Genomic DNA, 24,584 nt, shown 5'->3' with positions numbered 1-24,584 from the left:
TCTCGACCTAGATAAGTCACTGGAGCATCACACACAACAATTAATTGTTTTTTTAGAGCTGAGGAATATTTCTAAAATGGGAACTCTGATGTCAAAGGCTGAACTAGAAATTATTATTCATGCTTTTGTTTCCTCTCACCTAAATACTGTAAAAGCCTTTTTACATGTCTGTGTCAAAAAGAAATTATAACATTGTAAAAGTAGAATTAATGGCAGGGCTGCTGTGTTGGATTGCATTTGATTTTACAGGTGTGCCTAATGAAATTACATTTAGGTGTTAAACCCAACTTAGTTGAACATTTAATTTTACCGATAAGACATGGACTCTAATGGAATACACGGACCCTACCAAAACACTAGGCATACATCTCAAAGCGTGACATTAGCCTTAACTATAAAAAAAAACACCATATCACTTTATTTACACACTTTATCACATTGAGTGTGGATATGGGCCATGAAGTATGTCATTGTATGTATCTTGTATCAAAAGTAAGTAAACAAGTTAAAACATAGAATGCATGTTGCAGAAGCAGGTGTAAAAAAAGCACCAGTTCCACAATAAGCTTCCACAAACATTAGATCATTATCATTATAACTAGTAACAAAAATCCGCAAGTTCAGTCAATGAAACTTGACTGCAACTCACAAATTTACTATTGCATGCTTTTGTTGCAAGTTATAAATTATCAAACCATTCCATTCCCAAGATTATCATTTCACAAATATTTTCACATACAATGTATGGTGTACAAATACTGAAACATGTAAGTACCTGAAGTACCACTGACCCGGAATTGCATCATTGTCATGTACCAGTAACAATAATCCACAAAGTCAGTCAATCAAACCACGGTAAAATGTCATTGGGGAATTTACACCAATGACAAATTCACATGCTTTTGTTGCAAGTGATGAATTCACACACTATTGTGTGGCTAAGACAAGCATTAAAAAAAAAAACATTAACAGTATGTCCATTAAAAACACTGGTATACAGGTGTGGAAGTACCAGTACTTTTACATAAAATTGAAACTGTCATATACTAAGGAAAAAGATTAAAAGCTTACTCAAATAGACCAGTATAAAATATAACTAAGAAAACTAATCCAGTGTAATTATTAAAAACAAAATCACTAACACCTTTGTATTTGCAGTTACGCAATTCTCTGGGAAAGATTATCATTTTACCAACAATAAATATTTTGTACAAAAAACGAAACATTATAGGACAAAAATTTGGCTGCATCTTTCCCAAAAGATGCGTTTTTCAGATTTCTGTTAATTTACAGCCAACATTAAGTCAGTCTCAATCTGACCTCCAGGTTTATTCTGCTCATCAGATTTGGATGTGCCATTACTTTTGAGTCTTAATTTCTCTGACCGCTTTAGGGTTTTCTCTTTGAGAACATTCAGTCTCTCAGGAATCACTCCTTTATTAAAGAGCAGTGAAGCTAGGTATGAAAATAATAAAGTAGAAAAGAAAGTAGACAGCATGCAGATAGTCATAATAGGAGCGCCCTGGACATATACACCATCTTCCAGAGTGTAACCTGGAAAACGAAGAACAACTGGTAACCCTATTGATGGTTCGCCACTCAGCAGTCTCAACAGCACCCCAACAAATAAACCTATGATGGAACCGTATCCATTCGAGATTTTAAAGAAGAGGACGCAAACAAGTTGAGGGAACATGATGGCATAGGTTATGCCTGAGCCTAGGATCCAGAAAAACATGATGCTATTGTGTAGAAAGGTGAGTGATGTACCCGCCAAGCCCACCAATACCACAGTGGCTTGGATCACCCATTGAAGCTCCCTGTCTGTTGCCTGCAGGGTAAAAAATCAAATTAAATACAAAGAGAAATAATAGAGAAATAATAGAGAAAAAGAAAGGATCCTTTGTGATCTCCTCTTACTTTAGTCCTCAGGATGTTCTTATAGATGTTTGATGTGAAGATGGAAGCAGCTGACAATAAAGCAGAGTCTGTTGAAGACATTACAGCAGCAGCTATAGCTCCAATACCAATAATGGAAATGTAGTTTGGGGTGAGGTGCTGCAGAGCAATAGGTAAAACCTGACCAGCTTCTCCTCGATCATAAGGGGACAGAGAGCCGTACGAGGTTGCGTTCCAGTCTGACAAACAAACATTAATTAAAATTCCTTTAAATAAATCAGAATTGCTTTAGACTTTTATTCTATTTATCTCAGCTGTGGTACCTGTTGATGCTGCCACAGCTCCAATCAACACCGAAGGGATTCCAAGTATAAATATGAGGGGAGCTGCAATAAAGCAGATGATCCTGGCTGTGGCTGACGATGAGGCTGATAGTGTCCTCTGGTGGAAGTCCTGATAGCCCAGGTTTCCTAAAGCCTTAAAAAAACAGTACAGCAAACAGTGTCAGCCACACTAACAAAATAACCTAACATACAATGAAGTTTTTTTTATGTATTTCCATGTTGTGTTAAATATCTTGAACTAATATTTGCCTTACAAATTAACTTTCTTATTGTTTTTAAGCTCATTTATCAGGGACCATATACAAGAACATTTATGCATTGTACTAGATGTAGCTAGTGTTTAATTTTCAACTGCATCTCCCAAACAGGTAAACACAACAATCAATGGGTAATCTAAGAAAAAAAATCATAAATACACATTTTAAATTGTTAAACATTAGGTACTCAACCCAATCATGATTCCTAGCACTGCACTACCCCCCACCTCTACTACATCCACACAGATACACTTTCATTGTGGTATTTTTTTAAGTTCATTTGTAAAGTTCATGTAAATTGCATGATTGCATTAAAAATCAGTACACAATGTCTTTTCAATTTATTTTTTGGAGGGATTTGGGAATTTTTAGACAGAAATAGTAGGATATTATAGGATATAAGAAAAGAGAGGAAAGATAACAACAAGGCAGCATAAACAAAATCTGGTACTCGGTGGTCACTTATTAAATTATTTATATTGCATTTTCTACAGAGATAAGAAAATATCTGTTTTAGTAAGGCTTTCTGGTGTTTGGCTATTTCTCCAGCAGTTAACTGTCTTCTTGTGCAGATAGACAAAACAAACAAAAAAGTACAAAATTAGCAGACCTTACCAATAATAAGAAATTATCAATCCATCTCCACGCTCTTTCTTTTTCCACTGTACCGATCCAGGGGGCCTGGTAGGTAAAGTTGAAAGCAGTTTTGGTGATGTCAATTGAATGAGGGTTTATCAAGATGAAGGGGACACAAAGCCACTGCAGAGGAGACAAAGAAGTATAAACACAAAATGTCAAATTTGCATCTTCAGTTGTTAAAGCAAGTAGTGTAACAGCTCAATTACAGGTTATTTACTCTAGAACGTTTGTGTGGGATGTTTAAAGGCTTGGCAGGACACCAGGAAGACATCTATCCCAAGACATGGGCAAGACAAGAGATAGGAAATGCCTTATCTATTTCAAGGTAAGCCCTCTCTGGCACTAATATGTCAAAACATTAACAAGCCAATGGTGTTTCCGTTGACTTGGCTCATAATTCATTTTGATAAGGATTCTTTTCTAAGCAAGCGAGGAACTCACCAAACTGAAAAATATGAGAGTTAGCTGTATGATGTCTGTGTAGGCTACAGAGTAGAGCCCTCCCAGCAGGGTGTAGACAATGGCTACTGCTGCAGAGATCCAAATGCAAAGACTATAGGACAAATCCAGGATCACGCTCATTGTTGCACCTAAAACAGTGACACAGTACAACAGTAGCATGTAATGCACAAACATTTGACACAATTTCATAATATTTGCTAACTCAGTTTACCATGTCAATGTGCAAATCAACTAATATGCAAAAATGAAATAAAACACTTGAAATACAAAAAGCATTTTCATAAAGCTTAAAGCTACAGTAAGTACAGTTTTTGAATTTGGTTTGTACAGAGGTTTTCATAACGTTTTTAAGTGTAGGTATAGGTATAGGTGCGGTTGACACCCATGTGACAAAAACTCACAGAACAGCTCTGGCAGCACTGCATAGATACTCCCTTCTTAAGGTGTTTGAGTGACACTTGTCCTAACTAATCAGAGAGGGGCAAACCCAGAGCACCACATAAAATGGTACTTCATACATATCACAGACTCTGTATTATAGCTTTAAGTCAACTCATCCTTTATGTAATGTCTTGCAGGGTGAGTTCATTTTGTTTGTTTTCACACATAGAGTAACACAGATGCCATATCTCATAGTAATGTATTTGACAAGATAATAATATATAATAACACATTTATTCTTATTATATTATCATGAAACCAACAAGACATATCTCAGCATTTGGTGTACTTTGCTGTATAATTACAGAAGCGTTATTTTGCTGATGAGTAACAGTTGTGTCTCGTCACATGTTCTATATCAAAATAATATGAATATCCTGTTAATCTGTTCTTAACAGAGCGATTAATAGACAATTATAGGGATTATGAGTGCTATTATTGCAAAGCCTTAGAGAAAAGAGGTAGGGCTGTCACCTACCTAAACCAATAAGAGTTCCTGTCACCCAGATGATGTCAGATATCAGCAGTGCCACAGACAGAACTCCACTCACTACGTTTCCATACTTGATCTGGAATGGGTCCATCATTGTCATATATTTTTGGTCCCTCATTGTCTTGGCGAAGAAAATTCCACCTTTATAATTGAAAGAGATTTATTAACTTGTATTGGGTTAGTGCTGCATGTATGACTGCATTTTGGTGTTTGAAAGAGCACTGCACTGATTTGACATTGTAGTGTCAGATTTCTAATGATCAATGAGTTTTCATGCTAGATGCCCTTCCTGCCGCAACCTTTCCATTTTGTCCGGGCTCGGGACTGGCACCAGGTTGGCCCTTAGTGGCTGGGTGGGTCACACCTGGTGGTGTGGGATTCGAACCTGCAGCCTTCTGCAACCCAACCCAATGGTTGACTTTTGACCAATGAGTCACCAGTCACCCCCCACTTTTAATGGCTGATTTAAGAAGGCTTAAAGAAGAGGCAGCTAAACAGGAAAAATTGTGTTTTATTCATTCTTCTCTGTCAAAACGTCATTCCTATATTTCTCACAATTAACTTAGCGGAGAGCAAACTGATCAGAGATTCAAGCCAATAGCCTCAAGCAGTTGGTCTGATAAGCTTACTACTCCCCAAATCAATAATCACATTTTTGAATTATTTTTTTTTTCATATTTCAACGCTCTTAGCTTAATTTACTTTACAAAGCATCGTTTGTTAATATTTCTGTAACCAATGTATGCATAGGAATATTGTAAAATTTCATATGGTGCACTGTCGCACTTTGTTATCTACCAATCTGTACTAACAGGTAGTTGTCTAGCCTGTCTTACAGAACAGGCTTATCCACCTACAGTAGTACAGTAATTATTTTTATTATGTTTTTGAGATTTAGTCTGTAGTCTTAGATGTGTGTCTCTTGTCATCAGTCCAAAAATTACACATATGATATAATTATGACGTTGTCTGAAAACCGTCTTACCCACAATGAAAGACACAGCTGCTGACACTGGCATCACAGCCCAAGTCAGTCCCATAGTTGGGGTGTACACCGCCTCTGTCAGACCAACGATGAAGCCGCCTCCAACAAAGGTGGCTGCAGGGAGCGCAGGTTGTGTTGCAAAAGAAACATGTAATAGAGGCCAATGAATTATCTTCATGATGTACAACGTTTTAAAGTTAATCCTCAACCCTACATCGTTGAATACTAAAGCCACTTTTTCAAAATCCTTCATCTAATCCTTCGTATATGGTACAATAACCTTAAGGGGTTCAAATTAAAGGTTACAAAAATGTAAGCGTAATCATTTAAAACTCTAATTAAGAGCTGCTAAAAACGTATGCTACATGACTAAATGTACTTTACCTTAAGCGTTAACGGGTATCAAAATGTACCTACACTGGATCTAATTACTTGAAACTAGGCGATTAGTTTCCAGCACAGTGTCTGTCTGCACACCTACCTGTCATTGTGAAGATTCCCACCACCAGGCTGATTCCTCTGTTTCCCAGTAGAGTAACCTCAGTCCGGTCGGCCTGGCTGTCCTGCAGCCGCTTGGACTTCATGGAAGCCCAGATGCCGGTGCCCAGCACCATCAGGTAGAAGAGCAACATCACCACCAGTCCCGGGACGTTCAGGCTCATGTTGACTGATCAACTGACAGACTGTGGCTCCTACTGCATCTCTCAACACAAAGAATGCGTGTTAAAACAAGGAGAACCGGATTTCAGTAACAGAATCTGTAGCTCATCACCATTAAACCCATAAACATCAGGTGTTAAGTTTTAGGGGCAAACCATTTTTTACGACATGCTTTGAACTTCACACTGTACTGGACATGTGTTTATTAAGTTTACTACTAGTTTACAAGTAGTCTGGTTAAGAACTAGTGTTGCGTTACACTGTTTAAACCAGTTACAGCATTTAAAGAGTGATCACACACGGAGCGAAAAAGACCGCCACGCACATCGCGCCCTCTGGGAATGTGCCTTTTGGCCAACGCAGAAATAACCTATTCGACGGCGAGGCATCTTAGAGACAAACCCATCTCTTAAAGACTAACGAGAATTCAGAGAATAAAACGTAGGTTATTATTATAGATGATAGATTATAGAATAAAACAGATTTCACAATGTTACCAGATGTAACGATCAAGAAAAATGCCAAAACTTTGTTTTGGTTTTACCTGTCTAGTGGATCCGCGGCTGATCAACTGTCCATGACAAAATAGTGGTCGGTCAGTAACTTTGAAACACGTTCCCCGCCCCCTGAAATACTAGAAACAACATGATCAGGATCAGTTTGTAAATAGTCCGTAGGCTACATTTTGGAATCGATAACACTGAAAAATGACAAGATGATTTGCTTGTTTTCCGTTCTTGAATTTAATGGTGGCGTGATCCGGTAGGGATGATCCACAACAGGAAGCATTATCCCTTAAAATACCACAAACTACACGAAACACTTTGTATGTTTTTTAATAAGTAAACTAATGATAGTCTGCCAATAACTTAGGTTTACTTAGGTTACAGTGATTTCAAACATCGTAAACCGGAATATTTGATATTTACACTTAACCTCAAGTTGCTCAAGGTGGGGGAGGTGACCACCTCGCCTGGCAATTGCTTTGGATAAAGGCGCTATATAAGTAGCCATTTATTTGCCATTTGATTAGAATATTACTTCACCTATTTTACTTAAGCAGATGAAGGACTCAAAACATTTATTGAACACAATTAATATCCATTTCTGGGCGAAACAATCAGAACTGAATGGGCAAGAAAAACCAAAAAGAAAAAGGAAAGAGATGCCACGACAGTGGATGCTGATGAGAGGACCCAATATAATAGATTTGGATGTGGATTTGGATTTGGAAGTTATGGCTACTGTAGGACTGCAGATGTATGAAATAGTTTTGTTTTTCTTGTCCAACAGCTTGAAAAATGAAAAGAAGACCAGCTGGCAGTGACAGACTTTTGGTGGCATACTGTATTTACAGTACTACAACCAATCAATAATGAATAAAAATTAAGTAAGCTAAGACCAGAAGAAGTTCTAAAAGGCTTTTTTATTTTATTTTTTTTTGGGGGGGGGGGGGTTTAAGACGTTATTATTACATACTTTCTCTCTGTGTATTGTTTTTTCAAGTTATTTTAACAGCTTCTAAACTATTTTTTTATGTTTCATTTTCGAAACGTAAGTACTAAGGTGTTTTTATTGGTGTTGGGCAGCCCATAGAAAAGGGTTTCACCCTGTAGAACCAGCTCTAGCAGCTGAACAGTCCTGATAATGCAAACTATTGGTCTTATCATCCTCTTCCTCTTATCATCTTCTTTCATCCTCTTTTCACATTTGACATTAATGTATCTTGTTATAAATCATAATAGTGACCAGTGTAAAGAAAAGGATTTTAGCTTTGGCGTGCAGGTGAACCTGTTTGACCTGTTGGTGACCACAGTTTTAGGCAGTCAGTGTGAAAGAGTATCACTTACATCCCATATTGGACCCATAGGATCATAGATTTTGGTCTTTTTTGTCAGAGAGTGTCAGTTTTTGTAAGTTGTTCGACGTGTTGAATATTTTATTGGTAAAATCCAAATTAAAGATGCTGTTTAAAATAAGGTCACAAACATTTTGATGCTTGTAAAACAGTATTAACAAATCATTCCAACATTCTGTCGCAGTACTGCAGTTCTGTCAGTTTATTTACTCTCTGTTCCTCCTGGCTACATGTGTCCTTGGGCAAGACACTAAACCCTAAGTTGCTCCCAGTGGATGAGGCAAGCACCTTGCAGCCACTGTCATCCATGTGTGTGTGTGTGTGTGTGTCATCCGTGTGTGTGTGTGTGTGTGTGTGTGTGTGTGTGTGTGTGTGTGTGTGTGTGTGTGTGTGTGTGTGTGTGTGTGTGAATGGTTGAATCTGAAGCATCATTATGTAGTGCTTTGATTAAATATATAAGCAAACCATTTACCCATTAGTAACAAAAAAGAAGCCTGGTTGTCATGACTCATTTTCCAGCTTTATATTTAGTTTTACTGCTTTGTATATGTACACACAAATACTCAATTGTTTTTACTATAAATATTTTTCTACAAATGCACAATTTTTTATTCCACAACTCATTAATAGTTTACTATCAGTGTACATATTACACATACTATATAATATAGCTGATGAATAATTATATTATATTGTAATTCTTACTTTAACATGGCCATAAACTTAACTTAAGTTAACTTATAGTGACAGCTGATTAAAGAGATGGATTTAAAGATGCAGGAAACAAACAAAGTCAAAATGAGTTAACATGTAATATAAGTACATTTAAATTTTCATTTAAGATTTTAATGCAACTTGAATACATCCTGTTTACTGGTTCTTTTCCAGTTTCAATTTCATCTCTGACACACATATTTTAAGTAGGCTGTTTAACTATTGTCAGATAAACATTTACTTAAGTAATGAACCCTCACAGAGAGAAAATGCAATAATTAATAATCAAATATTTCTCACTTTTGTCATTTTGATGCAAAGTCTCCAAACATTTGCTCTTTGCAATTTTTCTATTATGCAGTCCTTCTTTTCATCCTATTTTTATCCTTATTTGTTGTGTCAGATTGTAAATCAAATTATTTGTGGGTTTTGGAATGCTGGTCAAATAAACCTTATGATCAAATGTAATAGAAGCCGGAGTGATTAATAATTTAATCAATTAAATTATGAAAATATTCAGTAGTTGCACTCCTAGGAAAAAACTAATTTACAAGTGAAAGTAAGTAAAATATTACAGTTAACAATACAGATGTTTTATCATCAAACTGTATACCAAGTATCAGACACTCCTGCCAGGACAAGCAATGAAGGCCAGGTGATAAGGAAAAACTGTTGGTGAAACTTAACTTTGCCCTTTAATTTTGCTCGCCATTAAAACTGCAGGTTCTGTCTATTAGCAGGGGAAACCTTACTGCCCCACCCAAGCACATAGGCGTTTCTCCACTATATCAGCCAAACCAGCAACAAAAGTAAGACAGATGCTCTTGAATGAAATGTAACAGTGCTGAAAACTCACCTTAAACAGAACGTGTTATTCAAAGCAGTTTGTTTTTATGTGTCTTGAAACATGCTTGAAGTGCGGTATGTGGTCACATTCCTCGACCTCCGCATCCCCAACAGTTCAGACACTCACTCCACCAGCCAGCCATCCCCCTCGCTAAAAAGGCTGAGAAAAAACTGGTCCTCAGTTGAAAATCACGACGGAGACAAAGCAGAGAGGGGCCCAAGGCCCACAGGATCCCCAAAAGCCAAGAGTCATTTTATAATATTTGGGTCAACATTATTTGATTAACTGCAAATTTGTAAGAAATTAGTTCCACACGAGTAAATCAGGTGTGACAGGTCCTCCATCTTGTTGTAGGACCTTGCGACAAAACTGAGCAAATTCAAAATAATAAATACATTTGACCAATACTCAATTGATTGCTCAGCATATAAACTGTCAGAATATAGAGGGAAAAAGGCTGAGTTCACTCCCAAAGATAACTATGAAACTATATTCACATTTGAGAAGCGGATACCACATAGTTTTCAGCATGTTTGTTAAAACATACAACATTTAATTCTCAAACTTGTAACAAATCTATTTCCTGTCACTCAACCAACTAATCCAGCTGTAGAGTGCTCATTGTTTTCTGGGTTTCTGGGAAAATAATAGTGTCATGTGGAGGTCGGTAGGGTTTAAACAACAATGGGTACCTGAAGTATCTCAAGATTCTGTACTTTATGTGGATTAATGAAATTCAACAACTGCTTAATGGGTTGTCTGTTTAGATCTGTCTACTGGCATTTACTGCCCTGTTTGCAACGCTGTGAATTAACAAACAGGGTTAGTAAAACAGTAGCAACAGGTTAGTAAACAGTAGCAACACCAAGTTCAAACGACAGTCAAAGTCTGACTTCACTTCTAAGAATAAATATACATAGAGCAGTTAGCAAACTTTGACAGGTTTTAGCAAATCTGACAACTGACCATCTTACCACTCTGCAATGTGTATGGTTGGCTGTGAAAGAATGTAGATGAATCCAGGACTGCTCTCCTCTCTCCTGGTCTGTCTCTCAGTCAGTCATATCACCTGCTTTAACAGGAAGGAGTCACTACTACTGCTTTGCCATAAAATTGTGCCAAGGTCAAGTACAATATGAGGGAAAGTGATTTGCTGTTTTGCTCCTATATTGGGTTCAAGGCACCTCGGCTGTAAGCAATCTGTCCCTACCAGAGATTCATGGTTTTTTCCAGGTTATTGGTCATCAAGGGCACAATGTTCATTTTGTCATAAAAAATAAGCCACACTTTCCACAAAACCAGGACATTAACCCTTTATTACCTTTGTTGAAGGATGCACAGAAAGTTGCCTAATTGATTGTAATTATAAACAACAGCAGCAATAACAATTATTATTTTGACACTTCTGAGCATAAATAAACTAGATCTAGCTATTTAGATGCTTTTGTAAAATTAAAAATTGACTTACTACTTTCTTTTAAGGTATTGTGTCTAAATGATTTATATCCTGTAATATAATACAATGTTTATTCACAGCCTGACTCAACAATATGTGACAAAGGAAGAGGATCTTGCAGGCCTAGGTTATTGGTTATACATAGAAAGCTAACCCCAAGCTACACAAGTGTACTGCATCTCAAAAAAGTCTCAGCTCCACCCTCTGACTTCCTTGAAGTCCAGAATAAACACAGCCAACCAAAATGGACAAGAGATCTGGCTAAGGCCATCACGTAACTATGACCTGGATGATTGAGAACAGATGGTTTATATGCTGTGATTAATATGTTTAATAAACTTAAAAGATCATCTGAATGCTTTATACATCCAAATAAGAACAGCTTTTCGCTCACATTGTGCAAAATCCTGCTTGAGTCTTTTCTTGTCCTTTTAGCAAGTATAATCCATTAGTAAGACTTTCTGAATGGACTGTTTGACCACTTATTTTCTGGAAAAGGAGAGATTGACATTTACACATTAGTGACTATTTGAAACACAATTATGTGTATTTTCCCACATAGTTATATAGAACGGTTTTGTTATGGATGGTTTTTACAAGATATAATGGTGATGGGATGCAAAGTTAACAGGTGCATCTTTATCCAAAGGTTAAACATTATGTCATTGTAAAAAAACAGAACTGTACTTAAACTCAGCCTCAGCCTCAGCCCAATGGCTATTTTAATATTGTGGTGAAAAGTGAAGACAACACACTGAAACGAGGACAATGTAGTATGTATATACGAGGACATTGTAATGTATGTAGGCATTTTTGGCCTGGTGAGAATGTGAGATACTACGTTCAGAGATGATAATAAATATGTGCCTTTGTCCAGCTGCACCTATGTAAAATTTGAATGACCACATAGGGACAAATTGTTTTTTTCTTGATTTTTAACGAGAGCACACTATGAAAAAAGGTGTAGGCTACTGTTGGTCGGATCAACAGGCCTACATGTAGGCTACGTGTATGGCTGTAAATTCTTATTTTCTATGCTAGCTTGATATATTCACATGATGAGAATAAAGATTTAACTTGGAGATTCTAACTGCTGAAAATGTATAGTTTTACAAGAGAAACATCTCACTCTATCACGCCTGTGTATTAAATGTATCTATGATATTTATTTAAAAAAGCTGTACAGATTTGTCTGAAGCAATCTTAACAAAAAGCCCAGATTGCCCTCAGTCCCATTTTTTTAAATCAGTCCCATTGGAAGGCGTTAACGCAGATTTACATTTTTCATGAGCCCCTACTCTGATTGGCTGGAGATATGACCTTCACTTTCAGTCCCAGCCAATGGGAACATGGCCTATTAATAGTAAATATTCTCTTACACTGCAGCTTCAGCTACATAATGGAAGCTGCTAGAAACATAAATAGGCTGTGTTGGAAAGCACTGCCTATTTGCTCATTTACTACTACCTATAATGTACATAACATAGTTCACAAAATAGTGAGCAGTCAAATTTCTGACACCGTGTGTCACATTAACTGTTATTTTCTCATTGCTAATAAGGGCACCATCGGATTGTGTCATTGTTAGTAGAAAGTAGTGTACAAAGTATGTACACTACTTTTTACTAACAATGACACATTCCCGTTTTTCATTCCACTGTGGGGGTTTTCAGTGTACCAGTGGATAGGTTTTCATACTCAACATTCAGAGACTATGATAAGTGGCAATTTACCATTTATTACAAAATGGCAAACACACTATAAGTTGTGAGAAGGGGGTAATTTCAGACACAGCCATGTTGCCATACGGTAGTCCTATAGTGATCTGTAAGCTTGCGTGTGATCCTGAATGTGAAGGGGAAAACTTTCTAATGCACAAATGAGACTTGAAAATGTTTCAGAACAGTATGATTGTGTATAAGAGTCATTATAAACATCTTTCACACATGTACTAGAATCCTGAAATTCACTCGAATTTATGTGGAGGTAGTCCTAGTCAGAATGTCAGAGTAAGACACTCCTGACATTATCCGGACTTTGTCCTTCGAGCCTCCTAGTACAAAGTCTTAATTATGTGTGTGAGCCCATGCATCGAGCATGCTGCTTTGTCCAAAATTGTTGAGAGGATTTAAATTTACTGAATGGGTGGGTTCCTGTCACGTCATCTTTCTATTTTTTAAGATGCCCAACTCTGATGTAGTGGAAACAAAACACGTGGTGCCTTCTGTTTGCTGTGTATCCACTGAAATCTAGCAGAGTTTCCACAGTGAGAACACTTCAGATGTGGAAGATCTCCTGCTGTGTGTGAAACACATTTCTGGAAAATATTAGGAGTTGATTTCTCCAGACATTGTCAGGGGTTCATATATGAAAGAGGCTTTAGGGGCTTATACTCCAGTATCTTTGGTGTGATGTCACAGTAGGATCAGTTTCAGAGCCCCCTCAATCTCCAGGTGAGAGAGTATTTTTTTTTAAACACAGAGAAGATAAAGCTCATTAATTAGAAAGCACAACATTGTTATCTTTATCCACCCAAATCTCTTTTTAGTTGTTTTCAATCATAACAGCTTGGTAACCATGTAATTAACATTAGTTAGTGACATGCAATCTGACGTTTTGTTTGACATGGTTGACTACACTCACTTGCCATTTGTACAGTCTAAAGCAACACAATACAGGTGCTCTGCCATGAATTCTACTATATGGTAATAAATTACATTTTTAAGTTGAAACTGTCAGAAAGGTGATAATTCTACTATTCTACTATACTATTAAGGTCATAGTAGGTGGTAGAGGAAGAGCTGGTTCAAATGTTTTGACCACCCTATTTCGAATTAATTATAAATAGAAAGAGTCGTCCACGGACCACAGGGTCAGTGGTTCGATGTCGAAGCGTCTCCAGGCCAGGCACTGGACCCTAAACAGCCCATTACTATCCCCAGCTGGGGATGGGGTCTGTGGTTCTATCCACCGTCCCAGCTATAAGTCGAAGTGTCTCTGGGCAAGACACTGAACCACTAACAGCCCATTACCATCCCCAGCTGTGCAGTGCCGGACTAAGCCCGGTAGAAATTGGGAAGGGTTGCGTCAGGAAGGGCATCTGGCGTAAAAACTGTGCCAAATCAACATGCGGACTCACGGGTTAAGCCGAAGGAAAAAAATACAAAGCGACTCCTTTCTAGGTCGTTCTAATTAACAAAAATGTTTATGGCCTGGATATTTTGGAGAGTCCTAGTCTGGCATTGCCTCTTAATTGCACCGCCCATGTTGATAATTGTTTTAGTCCAGCTGCATTATCAGTGGATGTGTCTATTAGGTAGTAACGGGAGCTTAAAACTTTGCGCAGGCGCAGTAGCATTTCTCACAACTGCAATAAGCAAACATGGCGGCGGCCGTCGATAGTGTTGTGAAAGTGTAAGTTTACCTTTTTTATATCAAGAGTAAAAGTATCAGTCATACAGAGGTGAGTGTATAGTCAATTACGGAAGGTTTTACTGTAGGCTGCAGGAAACCGTGAACAGCGCATCCTCAAGCCTAAATACAATAATTGTCCCAAGAGGATAACGTTTCCACTGAGCTAAAGCTAGCTTGTTAGCTGCAGTCAGATATGAATCCGATGTGGAGCTGTGTCTCAAGCACTTATCATTACTAACTTAGATACTCATTGGCGTGTTTAATGTAGTGGAACACACTGCATTATGTAGTCAGCCACCTGCAGTTGGAGGAGAGAGTTTATTTTCCAAAAAGCTGTCAGCTCGGCGGGCGCTTTGTTGTGACAAGAGGCGTGCTAACAGACAACCTTTTGTTCCCGACACCGCTCCATCGATAACTTACTGTTAGGGTATCACAATGAAAGCACAGCTGTTTTCTGTGCCCTGTTAAAACCTGAAAAGATTAGACAGTTTATTAGCAGTACTATACAACATTGTGACAGTCTTTTTTGTGATCGAATTATATGATAAATATGTATGTTTGAGCAAGGGCATTTGCATGTGCAGCGCATTTATTTTTCTGGCCACGGGTGCCATATCTGCCATATTATGATAATGTATATAAAAATGTTGAAAGTGAGAAATGGAAACTATATTGTATAGGAAATGAGCAGAATGCAAGCTAGGTAGCATTAGGCTGTGTATTAGCGCCATTTGCAGTGATCACAGTGGACCTTTGACGTGCAGTTCTCCAGATATCTTGTGTTATTACACTATGGGATCAACTAGTTTTTACACTGCAGTATCATGTCGCTGTGGCAGCCACAAAACCTTCTAAAAATGCTTAATAAAAATATAGTAAATTGTGAATGCGTCCCCTGTCTTCTGAAAGCAATGCATAGTATTGGCTTATATTAGCATTTGATATATTTATTGTTATCTGCATATATGTATATATAACAGGAATTGGTAAGACATTATTTAGAAAGTCCCCCTCCACTCAAAAATATATTTTGATGACGTTTTACTGTATTGTTTTTCTCTGCTTTGTGGTCAGAATAATGTGCAGAGTTTGACACTACAAGGAAAGTTTCACTGAGCTGTCTCTAAAACTTGAAGAAGTTCTTGTATGAACATGATTGGTCATATTACAGATAGTTAACTTGACATGAATGAACAGTTTATAGTTTAATATGCAGCTTTGAAACTTTGACTTATAGCACACATACACTAATGAGAATGGACATTGTGAAGTAGGACATGACCTAATTTGGTCAGTTAACCTAAAAAGTTAACATTTACATATTCCACACATACATATTTGTTGTTTCACCTTGGGTTTTGGGAAATTCAGATGGAAAATCTCTCAACAATATTTTGAACTGTTTTTGACATTGATAATAATTTTATTGCACAAATATTTAACAGATTTCTCAATAGTAAAAAATATTTGTTAGTGTCAGACCCTTTTTTCATACAAATGGTAGATACAAAATACTAGTAAATTACATTAACAACCCAACAGAGTTAGTGTGTTTGTTATTTTAACTATTAATGCTTAATTTGCAACATTGATCTAGCAGTTATTAGAAAGAGTCTCTCTCAATCTGTGTTATTTAACTTGTCAGTATCCATTCTCCACATTTCAGGCTGGGAGAGCAGTATTACAGAGATGCCATTGAACAGTGTCATAGTTACAATGCTCGGCTGTGTGCTGAGCGAAGCATTCTCATGCCTTTCCTGGACTCTCAGACTGGTGTTGCCCAGTCAAACTGCTACATCTGGATGGAGAAGAGACAACGGAGCACAGGTATGTAAAAATGATAGTTCAGTAATATTACTGAAATGATATTCCTTTCTATCATGGTGGCAAAGTCAAATCATACTGTTGTTTGACAAAAATTTTTCAATATTGCTACATCAGGTGTAGCTCCAGGGCAGCTGTACTCTTACCCAGCTCGGAGATGGAGGAAGAAACGCCGTTCCCATCCACCTGAGGACCCCCGCTTAGCTTTCCCTCCTCTGAAAGCAGGTATCACATCTGATGAAAGAACTTCATCAATAACAAAAAAGTATTGGGTTCATTTATGTTGGTGGAACTTTACCAGGACTGTTTAGTGATTATAATAAGTAATATCAGTTATTATTACCAGTTGTGTGTAGTGGCCTGTGTTCTGGAAAATTATTGTGTTTGTGTTCATGCAGTGTCAATGCATGCATTACTGTTGTACTTGGTTTGTGTAGCAGATTTAGAACTTGGTCTGAAGCGTGATGCAGTAGGGGCAGTGGATGGAAGCAGTCTGGAGGCGCTTCTAAAGGGGGAGCCCCTTGACAGGAGGAGCGGCATATCAGACCTACGTGGCCCTGAGGATGATCCAGCAGCAGTGGAGCCTCCTGCTACATCAGCAGCCACTCACACATCCTCTGGCCGCATTCGCAAGGTCAGACTCAGAGGCTCAGGGTACTTAGGTTGATGCAGCATCAGGTTAAGTCTTTTCTTTTTAAAATTATGGCTTTTTGCAGATTCCGATGGATAGGGCTTTTATTGCCCTATGTTTTAATTGGCATCCTCAATTAATTTGCAAGATGTTGTTAGCTTTCATCTTAATCATTCCTGATTTTCCCCATTTTTAAGTCATTCATAAGAAAAGCCATTTTGGGTCATTGGGTTGCATTTTCCCAGTTAAATCATTATTTTTATAAATCATACATAACATGTTTTTAGTGTCAGTATAATTGATAACAATTGTCAGTTAAACACATATGAGGCGTGGTCTTATAAAGCGTCAAACTCTACATACCGGAACAATATTAAATAAGTGTCAATTCATTCATTAGACTTATTTCAGACTTTCTCACTGCAGAGAGTCCTAGACCATGACGACTACTTGGATGACTTGGACGATGAAGATTTTGAGGATGAAACCCCCAAGAGACGAGGCAAGAGCAAGTCTAAGGTGAGCATGTTATCTCTTATGCTGCAGTCAGTTCCATGTTGGTTGTGTAAAATGTAAAAGTAGGTCTGTGTTGTAATTAGGAAACTACTTAGCATGATCACTGTTACATCTAGCAGATTAGTAGTCAGTTTCAGAGTTTCATTCTTCATGTCTTCATTTAGCTATTCATTACATAAATAAATTATAGTAGGTTAACTCTAAACTTTGTGGCTTGTCTTGATCGCTTTTTTAAAATAATATATGACATTTTTCATTTTATGGCTCCAACTCCTAAACGAATAATTTGGGGTTGTGCAAAATACAAAACAATTTGTTTTCTAATGTTTTGTAGACTCAGTTAGTCAGAAAATAATCATACATAAAAATATAATAAATGCATTTTAGATGTAATCGTTTGTATTTCAATCTACAACCTTATTATAGCCCTCCTGTTTTTGTATCATATTGTTATTGCTTAATATTGTTTTTGTTAGAAGTAAATTGTCAGTCTCGCTGCCTTCTCTAGGGTCGCGGTGACAAGAATGGCAAGAAGAAAACTGAGGCGGCAGCTGCAGCACTGGAGGAGAGGGACAAACCTTACGCCTGTGACAGTGAGTAAAAGCTTGTTTTCTTATCTCTGCGTCATGCACATGAGAAAGAAAGGCTTTAGCTTTACTTTGTAAAGACAAGCCTTTTGCCGTGCATGGTGTGATGGGGAAGACTCCATTTGAAAATAAAGTTTGACCAAAGTGGAAAAGTTGCTCCACTGAATGTATCTTTTGTTTTGCAATTTTTTCCCTGAGATGCCAGTTCACGGGTGCCGTGTAATTTACTTGTGGCCATAGCTTACTGTAAATGCTCACTTTGCTCTGAGTTTTCTAAAGTCCGTCAGAAATTAACCATGTGAGAAAATATGTTAAAAACTAATAATATGGAGCCAATTGTAGGGTGCTAAATAGCGACTTGGGCCTTTCTGGACGTAATTAGAATTAGCCACCATCACTATAACACTATTGTATGACCGTGTGTGTGTGTGTCAGTCTGTGGGAAGCGCTACAAGAACCGTCCTGGCCTGAGCTACCACTATACACACTCTCACCTGGCGGAGGAGGAGGGCGAGGACCGCGAGGAGATCGAGGCACCACCCACTCCTCGCCAGCCTGAGGAGCAGAAGAGTGAGTCACTCTCTAGTACTGAGAGAGAGACTGAGACAGAGGGGAGGGAGGTGTGGTTTGCATGCTGTGTAGCATGCACTGTATGTGTTTGTTCAGGGGAAGTCTCTCTCATTCTTTTTTTCGACCGCTCTTATTATTTTTTAAAATCTTCTGTTTTTGAATCCCAAACTGCAGATCAGTGTTCCAACTGAAACATGCTTGCACAGTTGGCATTCCGTGCATTTTTTCAGTATATCATCCATCTTTTTTTGATCCATCTATCGCATAGCTGTTGTTTTTGTGTGTGTGTGTTTGTGTGTGTCCGCGCACATGACACTGTGTTTTGCGTTTTGTAACTTGTCACCCATTCATAAGTTTGGATCATGATTCAGTACATTATCAATCAGTTACAGAAATGTAAGTGTTGTTGACAGACATGACAGAAGCAGGTTTGTGTTTGTAATATTTTACTTAGATACAGTTAGATATAACATATACATATTACTATATTACAGTTAGACAGGGGCTCGTGTCATGTTTAATCATAAGAAACTGGTCCAACTGGTCTAGCTTGATAGATAAAAGTCACATTCTGAATGTAAACTGAAGTGTTTCTTTGCTCATTTTCCTGCTCAGCTACTAAGAAGGGTCCCAATGGGCTGGCCCTGCCCAATGATTACTGCGACTTCTGTCTGGGAGACTCTACCTTAAACCAGAAGACTGGCCAATCAGAAGAGCTAGTGTCCTGCTCAGACTGTGGACGCTCCGGTATGAATTTTGACTGCTCACTATATATAAATTGCATGGTTCAGTGCATAAAGTTTGGGGCTGATGCTGCATGCTTTAGGGAAAAGGTCACCATCCTCACTTGTTAGTGATCTGTTTAGAAGACATAGAAATAAAGAAGCAGTATTCTTCTACAGCAGTGCAGAGCTAGTTATTATAGAAATGTGATAAATCAAATGTAGGATCAGTCTTTTCAGTCATAAGCCTGTTTGGAAGTAGTATGTACACTATGTTTTTACTTCTAAGAGAAAATGATTTTCAGATAAGGACTGTGACCGAGTGGGTTTGGCAAAGGTTTCACAAAACACGTTGTTAATTAATTAAATAATTGATTATAATTGACTACACTTTTGCATTTTACACTAACATGCACTTACACGAGTTAATTTTGGATACATTCAAACATTTGACTCCTGAAACTTGCATGATAGACGTATGTGTTCGTTTTTTATTTATTTGTTTTTCTTTTTGGAAACAAAATGTCATACGTTGAAATACACATCTCAAAATACTCGAGTGGTTTTCACTCTAATAAAAGTGTAGCCTTTTAGTGGTGACATTTAATGTGGATGGCATCTCAAAACGCAGTGAAAACAAAATGAATACAAAAAAATACAGAGTTAAGCAGCAGTACAACAACAGAATATATCAATATCATATTCCGTTCCTTTTTTCCCGTTTCGATCTCCATACATCACGCTATTGAGATTTAGGAGATGTACACGTTGGGGCCTCTGTGAACTATGTTTACCCATAATTCCCTTCTCTGCGTAGGTCTGCGTTGACGTTTACATGTATCGTCGGAGAACTATAATTCCGCCTTTAGAAGTAATGTGGTTCAGATTACAGTACTGAAATGCCTTTGCCAAACACACTTTACCATGTTCTCTACATTTGTTTTATTTTATAAAAGCTAAAAAAGTGAATTCTTTAAATAAAAATTGTTATTGCTACATTCACACTGTTTCTTCTTCTTCCTCCAGGCCACCCAACATGCCTGCAGTTCACACCAGTGATGATGGCTGCAGTGAAGACCTACCGTTGGCAGTGCATTGAGTGCAAGTGCTGCAATGTTTGCGGCACCTCAGAGAACGATGTGAGCTCATTCTACATTACTCTCCAGAAATTGTAACACAGAGGTTTTGTGCTGCTGCTAAGAAAGTGTGGAAAAAGAGCAGACTATGTAAAGAAAACAAAGCAATCTTTTAATTTCCTAGAGATAAATGTTCATATATGTCTCATGCTCCATTTACTTTTTTAGTATTTAAACAGTTGCTCACCTGTCAGTCTAAGTTGTTCTAATAACCAGCTACAGTTGGTTGTAATGCTCAGTTTGGGTAAATTAAAGTGTATGAAAACCTGATTTTTTTTTAGCAGGGAACTGTCTTACTACTTCTGCACTCTTATTTTTCTATTCTCTCTCCTAATAATCAGTATAATGAATATTCTTTTTTTTCTGGTAGGACCAACTGCTATTCTGTGATGACTGTGACAGAGGCTACCACATGTATTGTCTAACTCCTCCCATGACAGAACCCCCAGAGGGTAAGACTGCACCTAAAACTTAACTAGAGACACCCAGTCTTTCTCCTGTCTTTTGCTTTATTCTGTCTTCAGTGGGGCATCATTTGTGACTGTTAACACATGAATACAATCTTAAAAACTCTGTGCTTTGATAGTTTTTCTAAGGAACAGCTGCAGTTCAAAAATTTGTTTTTTATATGCAGTGTAGGTGTGTGTATATTAAGAGAAAAAGTCATAGCTTTTTGTTATGACTTTTTTTTCGCCAAAAATATTTTAAAGCCATAAGTTTATTATCACAAAACATTTTAAGCCGAGTTGCAAACATTTCAAGTAAAATGTTTACATGTACTGTACGTTAATTGTAAATGGTAAATGGCTGCTTGTATGGCGCTTTTATCCAAAGCGCTTTACAATGTTGCTTCTCATTCACCCATTCACACACACGCTCTCACACCGATGGCAGTGGCTGCCATTTAAGGTGCTTACCTGACCTGTCGGAAGTAACTTAGGTTTCATTGTCTTGCCCAAGGACACTTCGACAACTAGCCAGGAGGGCACGCACGCATTTTTACATTTTAAAGGTACAAAGGTGAATTTATATAAACATTGTGGTTCAGGAGATGAGGAAACTTTGGGCAGTCTAAATATGTTTCCTGAAATGAGCTTTGTGTTCTTGTGATGTAACATTTACAGACAACAAGAGTATAACCAACATTCTCCATTGAAAAAGATTTTCTACATCAAACCCTATATTTCTGGTATTGTTTTCCAGGAAGCTGGAGCTGCCACCTGTGCCTGGCTCTGCTCAAGGACAAGGCCTCCATATATCAGCAGAACCAGAACTCTGGCCCCGAGTGACATTGCAGTAACAAGTCCTGTCCTGTTTACACCAGGACCATACCCTTGATCAAAAATGTCAGACCTCCTCTCAGTCCGGAGCTCCAGGCTTTGTCAGGATGTAGCGGAGCAAGATAGCAGATCAGCTTTAGAAGTCTTTATATCTACAGCATCAATAGGGGGACTCACAACCAAAACAGACCTCAGATCAGTGAACATGGGGATCAAACTGTCACTACATGCCTGCCTGCGAAGTGCCAGAGGCCTGCCGTCAAACACGTACAATATACATTACTAACACATAGGACTGTTACATACACACTAGAGTCAAAGATCATGCAGTAACCATAGTTACTGTAGTTTCCATGGGAGCAAACAAATTAGCATCACAGCTAATTATTGGCTCCCTTTTGCGCTAAAAGACACGGTATGGACAGTCAAGACAGCAGCTTTTTTCTGCCAAATCATTTATTTTTACTCATGAAATGGGGGGGAGACATCACCATATTTTGGGTCAAGGAATTGTATTCTTATTCATATTCTTATTATGATCATTCTTATTGTTGTTCCAGTGGGCTTATGTCATGGCATCTGTCTGTGTACTTTTGTCTGATCCACTGTAGCATCTGAAGGTTTTCCTGAGTGGAGCCTGTCAGTGCCAAGGTCCATCATTACATAAAATACACACGCAAATGAGCTTATAACAATTACTCCAATCATTGTAGTTTCATTTTAAGTCAGTGGAACAGGAAAAAAAGAACAGAAAATACGTGGCTTTGACTTGTTAAGCTGTTAGCACAAAATCTTTAGCCTTGCAAGTTGAAGGTCACACTAAAATGTTAACCAACCAATCTAAAACTGAGCATATGCTGTTGATGGTCAAAAACTTTCAGTATAATGTGATAGTTTTATTTTTTAAACACAATCCCATTGGACACTATTATTTGGGGGAAAAAAGATTTGGTAAATCAGATTTTATTGTTCTTAATGATGAATCTGATAAAGGTTTCTGCTGCTGTTAGTCTAATTTATTAAACTAGTAACTGTACAGGTGCGTCAAGAATGTTTTATGCTAACTTTTCGTAGAAGCTGTTTGGCAGCGAAATTGTCCATGGTCATTTTTAACAGCTGCTGCCAAAGGTATGAAAGAAATCATACACAAACTGTAGCAGCGTTTATCATTTGTCACACTAAGGCAGATTTGCATGCAGATTGCACCTGTATGAATGCACACACTCATCATGTTGTATGTTTGTACATTTTATTTTACATTTTGTAATACCTGATAATCCATTGGTATTGGGAGTTTTTTCTAGTAGAATTTTGTAAAGTCTATCATATAGCAAACACTTCAAGTATATAGCTCCTAATGCATTCTATGTACTGTATTGACTTTTTCTATTTTTGTTATGACTGTGACATGTTTGAATTTATTTGATTATTCTGATATGTCAGACCTCCATTATGAGTATTTGTATAATGATGTACTTTGTTGTACTATTTTATTTTTACATTTCTTTGGTATTGAAGCCAGTTTAGCCTGACTGAAATAAAAATCACTGAATTTTGTGTCTGTTGTTACTTATTTGAACACAATAATTTGCATAGTTAAAGAGAGATTTTCAAGTTTTCACAGCTGTATAGTTGATACAGCGTTATCGCTGCCAGAGCCCTTTAAGTCCTGTTGTTGGTGCGGGTTACCTACAAAACTGTTTCAAAATTTCATAGGTGTTTATACGAGAACGGTGGCAAACATGGACAAAGCAAATTGAGGAAGCAACTTGTAGAAGCCTTTAAAAAAATTGATTCCAATGTGAAGTTAAGTTTAGCGATGGAAATTCAAAGCCAAAGACGTGTTGATACAAAACAAAACTATACCTTCAAATACATTACATAGAGTATATATTATATAGCAAAGTTATACTGATAGTGTGTATTGGGAGACTGCTGAAAACCTTCAGGCATCCAAAGGGCACTGAAAGCCTTATTGTGCTCATCTATTCATCCCACTGATGATTCATCATTTCAGTCACGGATCTGTGTCACCAACTAGATACTTCAACCAGCCTGCAGTTGAAGTATCAACTGTAAGTAACAGTGAGTTCTGTGGAGCTGTCACAGGTACTGAAGGGATACAGGTAACTGTCTTTCAGCTCCAACATGAATCTGACAGGAGCACTGTTCTAATCTTCTTCCTAACTCATTTTCTGTAACTTATATTCCACAATTAAACTATTGCCTTCTACTGTTTATGCTTTAGCCATTTGCAATAGACTATGTACAAAATTAAACAGAATTTGACTATCAGTTTATTGGGTCAGTTTGATACAGATTTACAATTTAGCCATTGCAATTGTGTGTCTGCTCCGCTGTTTGATATTACAATTGACATTTTAGCCCATTGGTTGTGAATAATTACTAAAGAAACTGTATTTCAGGTAAAAGATAAATTGGTTTTCCTGTATTCAACAATGACCTGTATTTTTACATATCTACATACTACCTGGACAAATTTTGAAGTGATTAGAGTTGTGTGTTTTTGTGATTAGATTCTCTCCTTTTTTAAGGGTTGAGTCTGTAGGAATTTTATGTAAAATGAGATCCTGGTTAATTGTACAAATATACTGTAGCAATCATGTCACAACAGTTTCTTGATTGTGTTTAGTTCATACAGGTTCATACAAGTTTCTAAAGTTAAATTTGTTTTTCATTTAGGCTTTTGTAATCTACAGCTAGTAAACTCTATCAAACTCGACTCTTTTAAGAGAACTCTTCTCAGTGGTAGTCCTTGAGCTGTTCTTGATCACTTAGTACAAACCCACACTAAACCCAACAGTGTAATCATAATCTACATGCAGTGT

The 24,584-nt window shown here is 37.6% G+C and overlaps 2 protein-coding genes across 7 annotated transcripts; one reads left to right on the top strand and one right to left on the bottom strand.

Moving 5' to 3' along the window:
* Window positions 1–500: 500 nt before the first annotated feature.
* Window positions 501–6,952, bottom strand: LOC137134018 (high-affinity choline transporter 1-like). 4 transcript variants are annotated; one of them, XM_067518364.1, is made up of 9 exons: window positions 6,725–6,952; window positions 6,002–6,596; window positions 5,521–5,634; window positions 4,521–4,676; window positions 3,581–3,729; window positions 3,116–3,259; window positions 2,223–2,376; window positions 1,921–2,138; window positions 501–1,831 (listed from the first exon to the last, which is right to left on the bottom strand). In XM_067518364.1, the coding sequence occupies exons 2-9, from the start codon at window positions 6,180–6,182 to the stop codon at window positions 1,283–1,285; spliced, it is 1,665 nt and encodes a 554-aa protein (XP_067374465.1). In that variant the 5' UTR covers window positions 6,183–6,596; window positions 6,725–6,952; the 3' UTR covers window positions 501–1,282. The 4 variants fall into 4 exon arrangements, with proteins under 4 accessions (XP_067374465.1, XP_067374467.1, XP_067374466.1 ...); XM_067518366.1 differs by having other exon boundaries at window positions 6,002–6,221; XM_067518365.1 differs by having other exon boundaries at window positions 6,002–6,215.
* A 7,432-nt stretch (window positions 6,953–14,384) lies between these two features.
* Window positions 14,385–23,292, top strand: LOC137134365 (zinc finger protein ubi-d4-like). 3 transcript variants are annotated; one of them, XM_067519120.1, is made up of 11 exons: window positions 14,385–14,469; window positions 16,136–16,296; window positions 16,411–16,518; window positions 16,734–16,927; window positions 17,351–17,443; window positions 17,949–18,033; window positions 18,463–18,597; window positions 19,213–19,344; window positions 20,346–20,458; window positions 20,826–20,907; window positions 21,659–23,292. In XM_067519120.1, the coding sequence occupies exons 1-11, from the start codon at window positions 14,438–14,440 to the stop codon at window positions 21,742–21,744; spliced, it is 1,221 nt and encodes a 406-aa protein (XP_067375221.1). In that variant the 5' UTR covers window positions 14,385–14,437; the 3' UTR covers window positions 21,745–23,292. The 3 variants fall into 3 exon arrangements, with proteins under 3 accessions (XP_067375221.1, XP_067375220.1, XP_067375223.1); XM_067519119.1 differs by having other exon boundaries at window positions 16,731–16,927; XM_067519122.1 differs by lacking the exon at window positions 18,463–18,597 and having other exon boundaries at window positions 16,731–16,927.
* The last annotated feature ends 1,292 nt before the right edge of the window (window positions 23,293–24,584 follow it).

This window comes from Channa argus, chromosome 10 (genome assembly GCF_033026475.1).
Source record: "Channa argus isolate prfri chromosome 10, Channa argus male v1.0, whole genome shotgun sequence".
Taxonomy (NCBI): domain Eukaryota; kingdom Metazoa; phylum Chordata; class Actinopteri; order Anabantiformes; family Channidae; genus Channa; species Channa argus.
This window is presented reverse-complemented; position numbering and strand designations above follow the sequence as displayed.

Bases quoted from the DNA above. Each gene is read 5' to 3' on its own strand.
- LOC137134018 (XM_067518364.1), bottom strand. From the start codon at position 6,182: ATGAGCCTGAACGTCCCGGGACTGGTGGTGATGTTGCTCTTCTACCTG. The intron at 4,677-5,520 runs GTAAGACGGTTT...TCAATTATAAAG, and splicing joins AGCTGTGTCTTTCATTGTGG to GTGGAATTTTCTTCGCCAAG. The intron at 2,377-3,115 runs GTAAGGTCTGCT...TGTTTTTTTAAG, and splicing joins TTGATAATTTCTTATTATTG to GCTTTAGGAAACCTGGGCTA.
- LOC137134365 (XM_067519119.1), top strand. From the start codon at position 14,438: ATGGCGGCGGCCGTCGATAGTGTTGTGAAAGT. The intron at 14,470-16,135 runs GTAAGTTTACCT...TCCACATTTCAG, and splicing joins GTCGATAGTGTTGTGAAAGT to GCTGGGAGAGCAGTATTACA. The intron at 20,908-21,658 runs GTAAGACTGCAC...ATTGTTTTCCAG, and splicing joins CATGACAGAACCCCCAGAGG to GAAGCTGGAGCTGCCACCTG.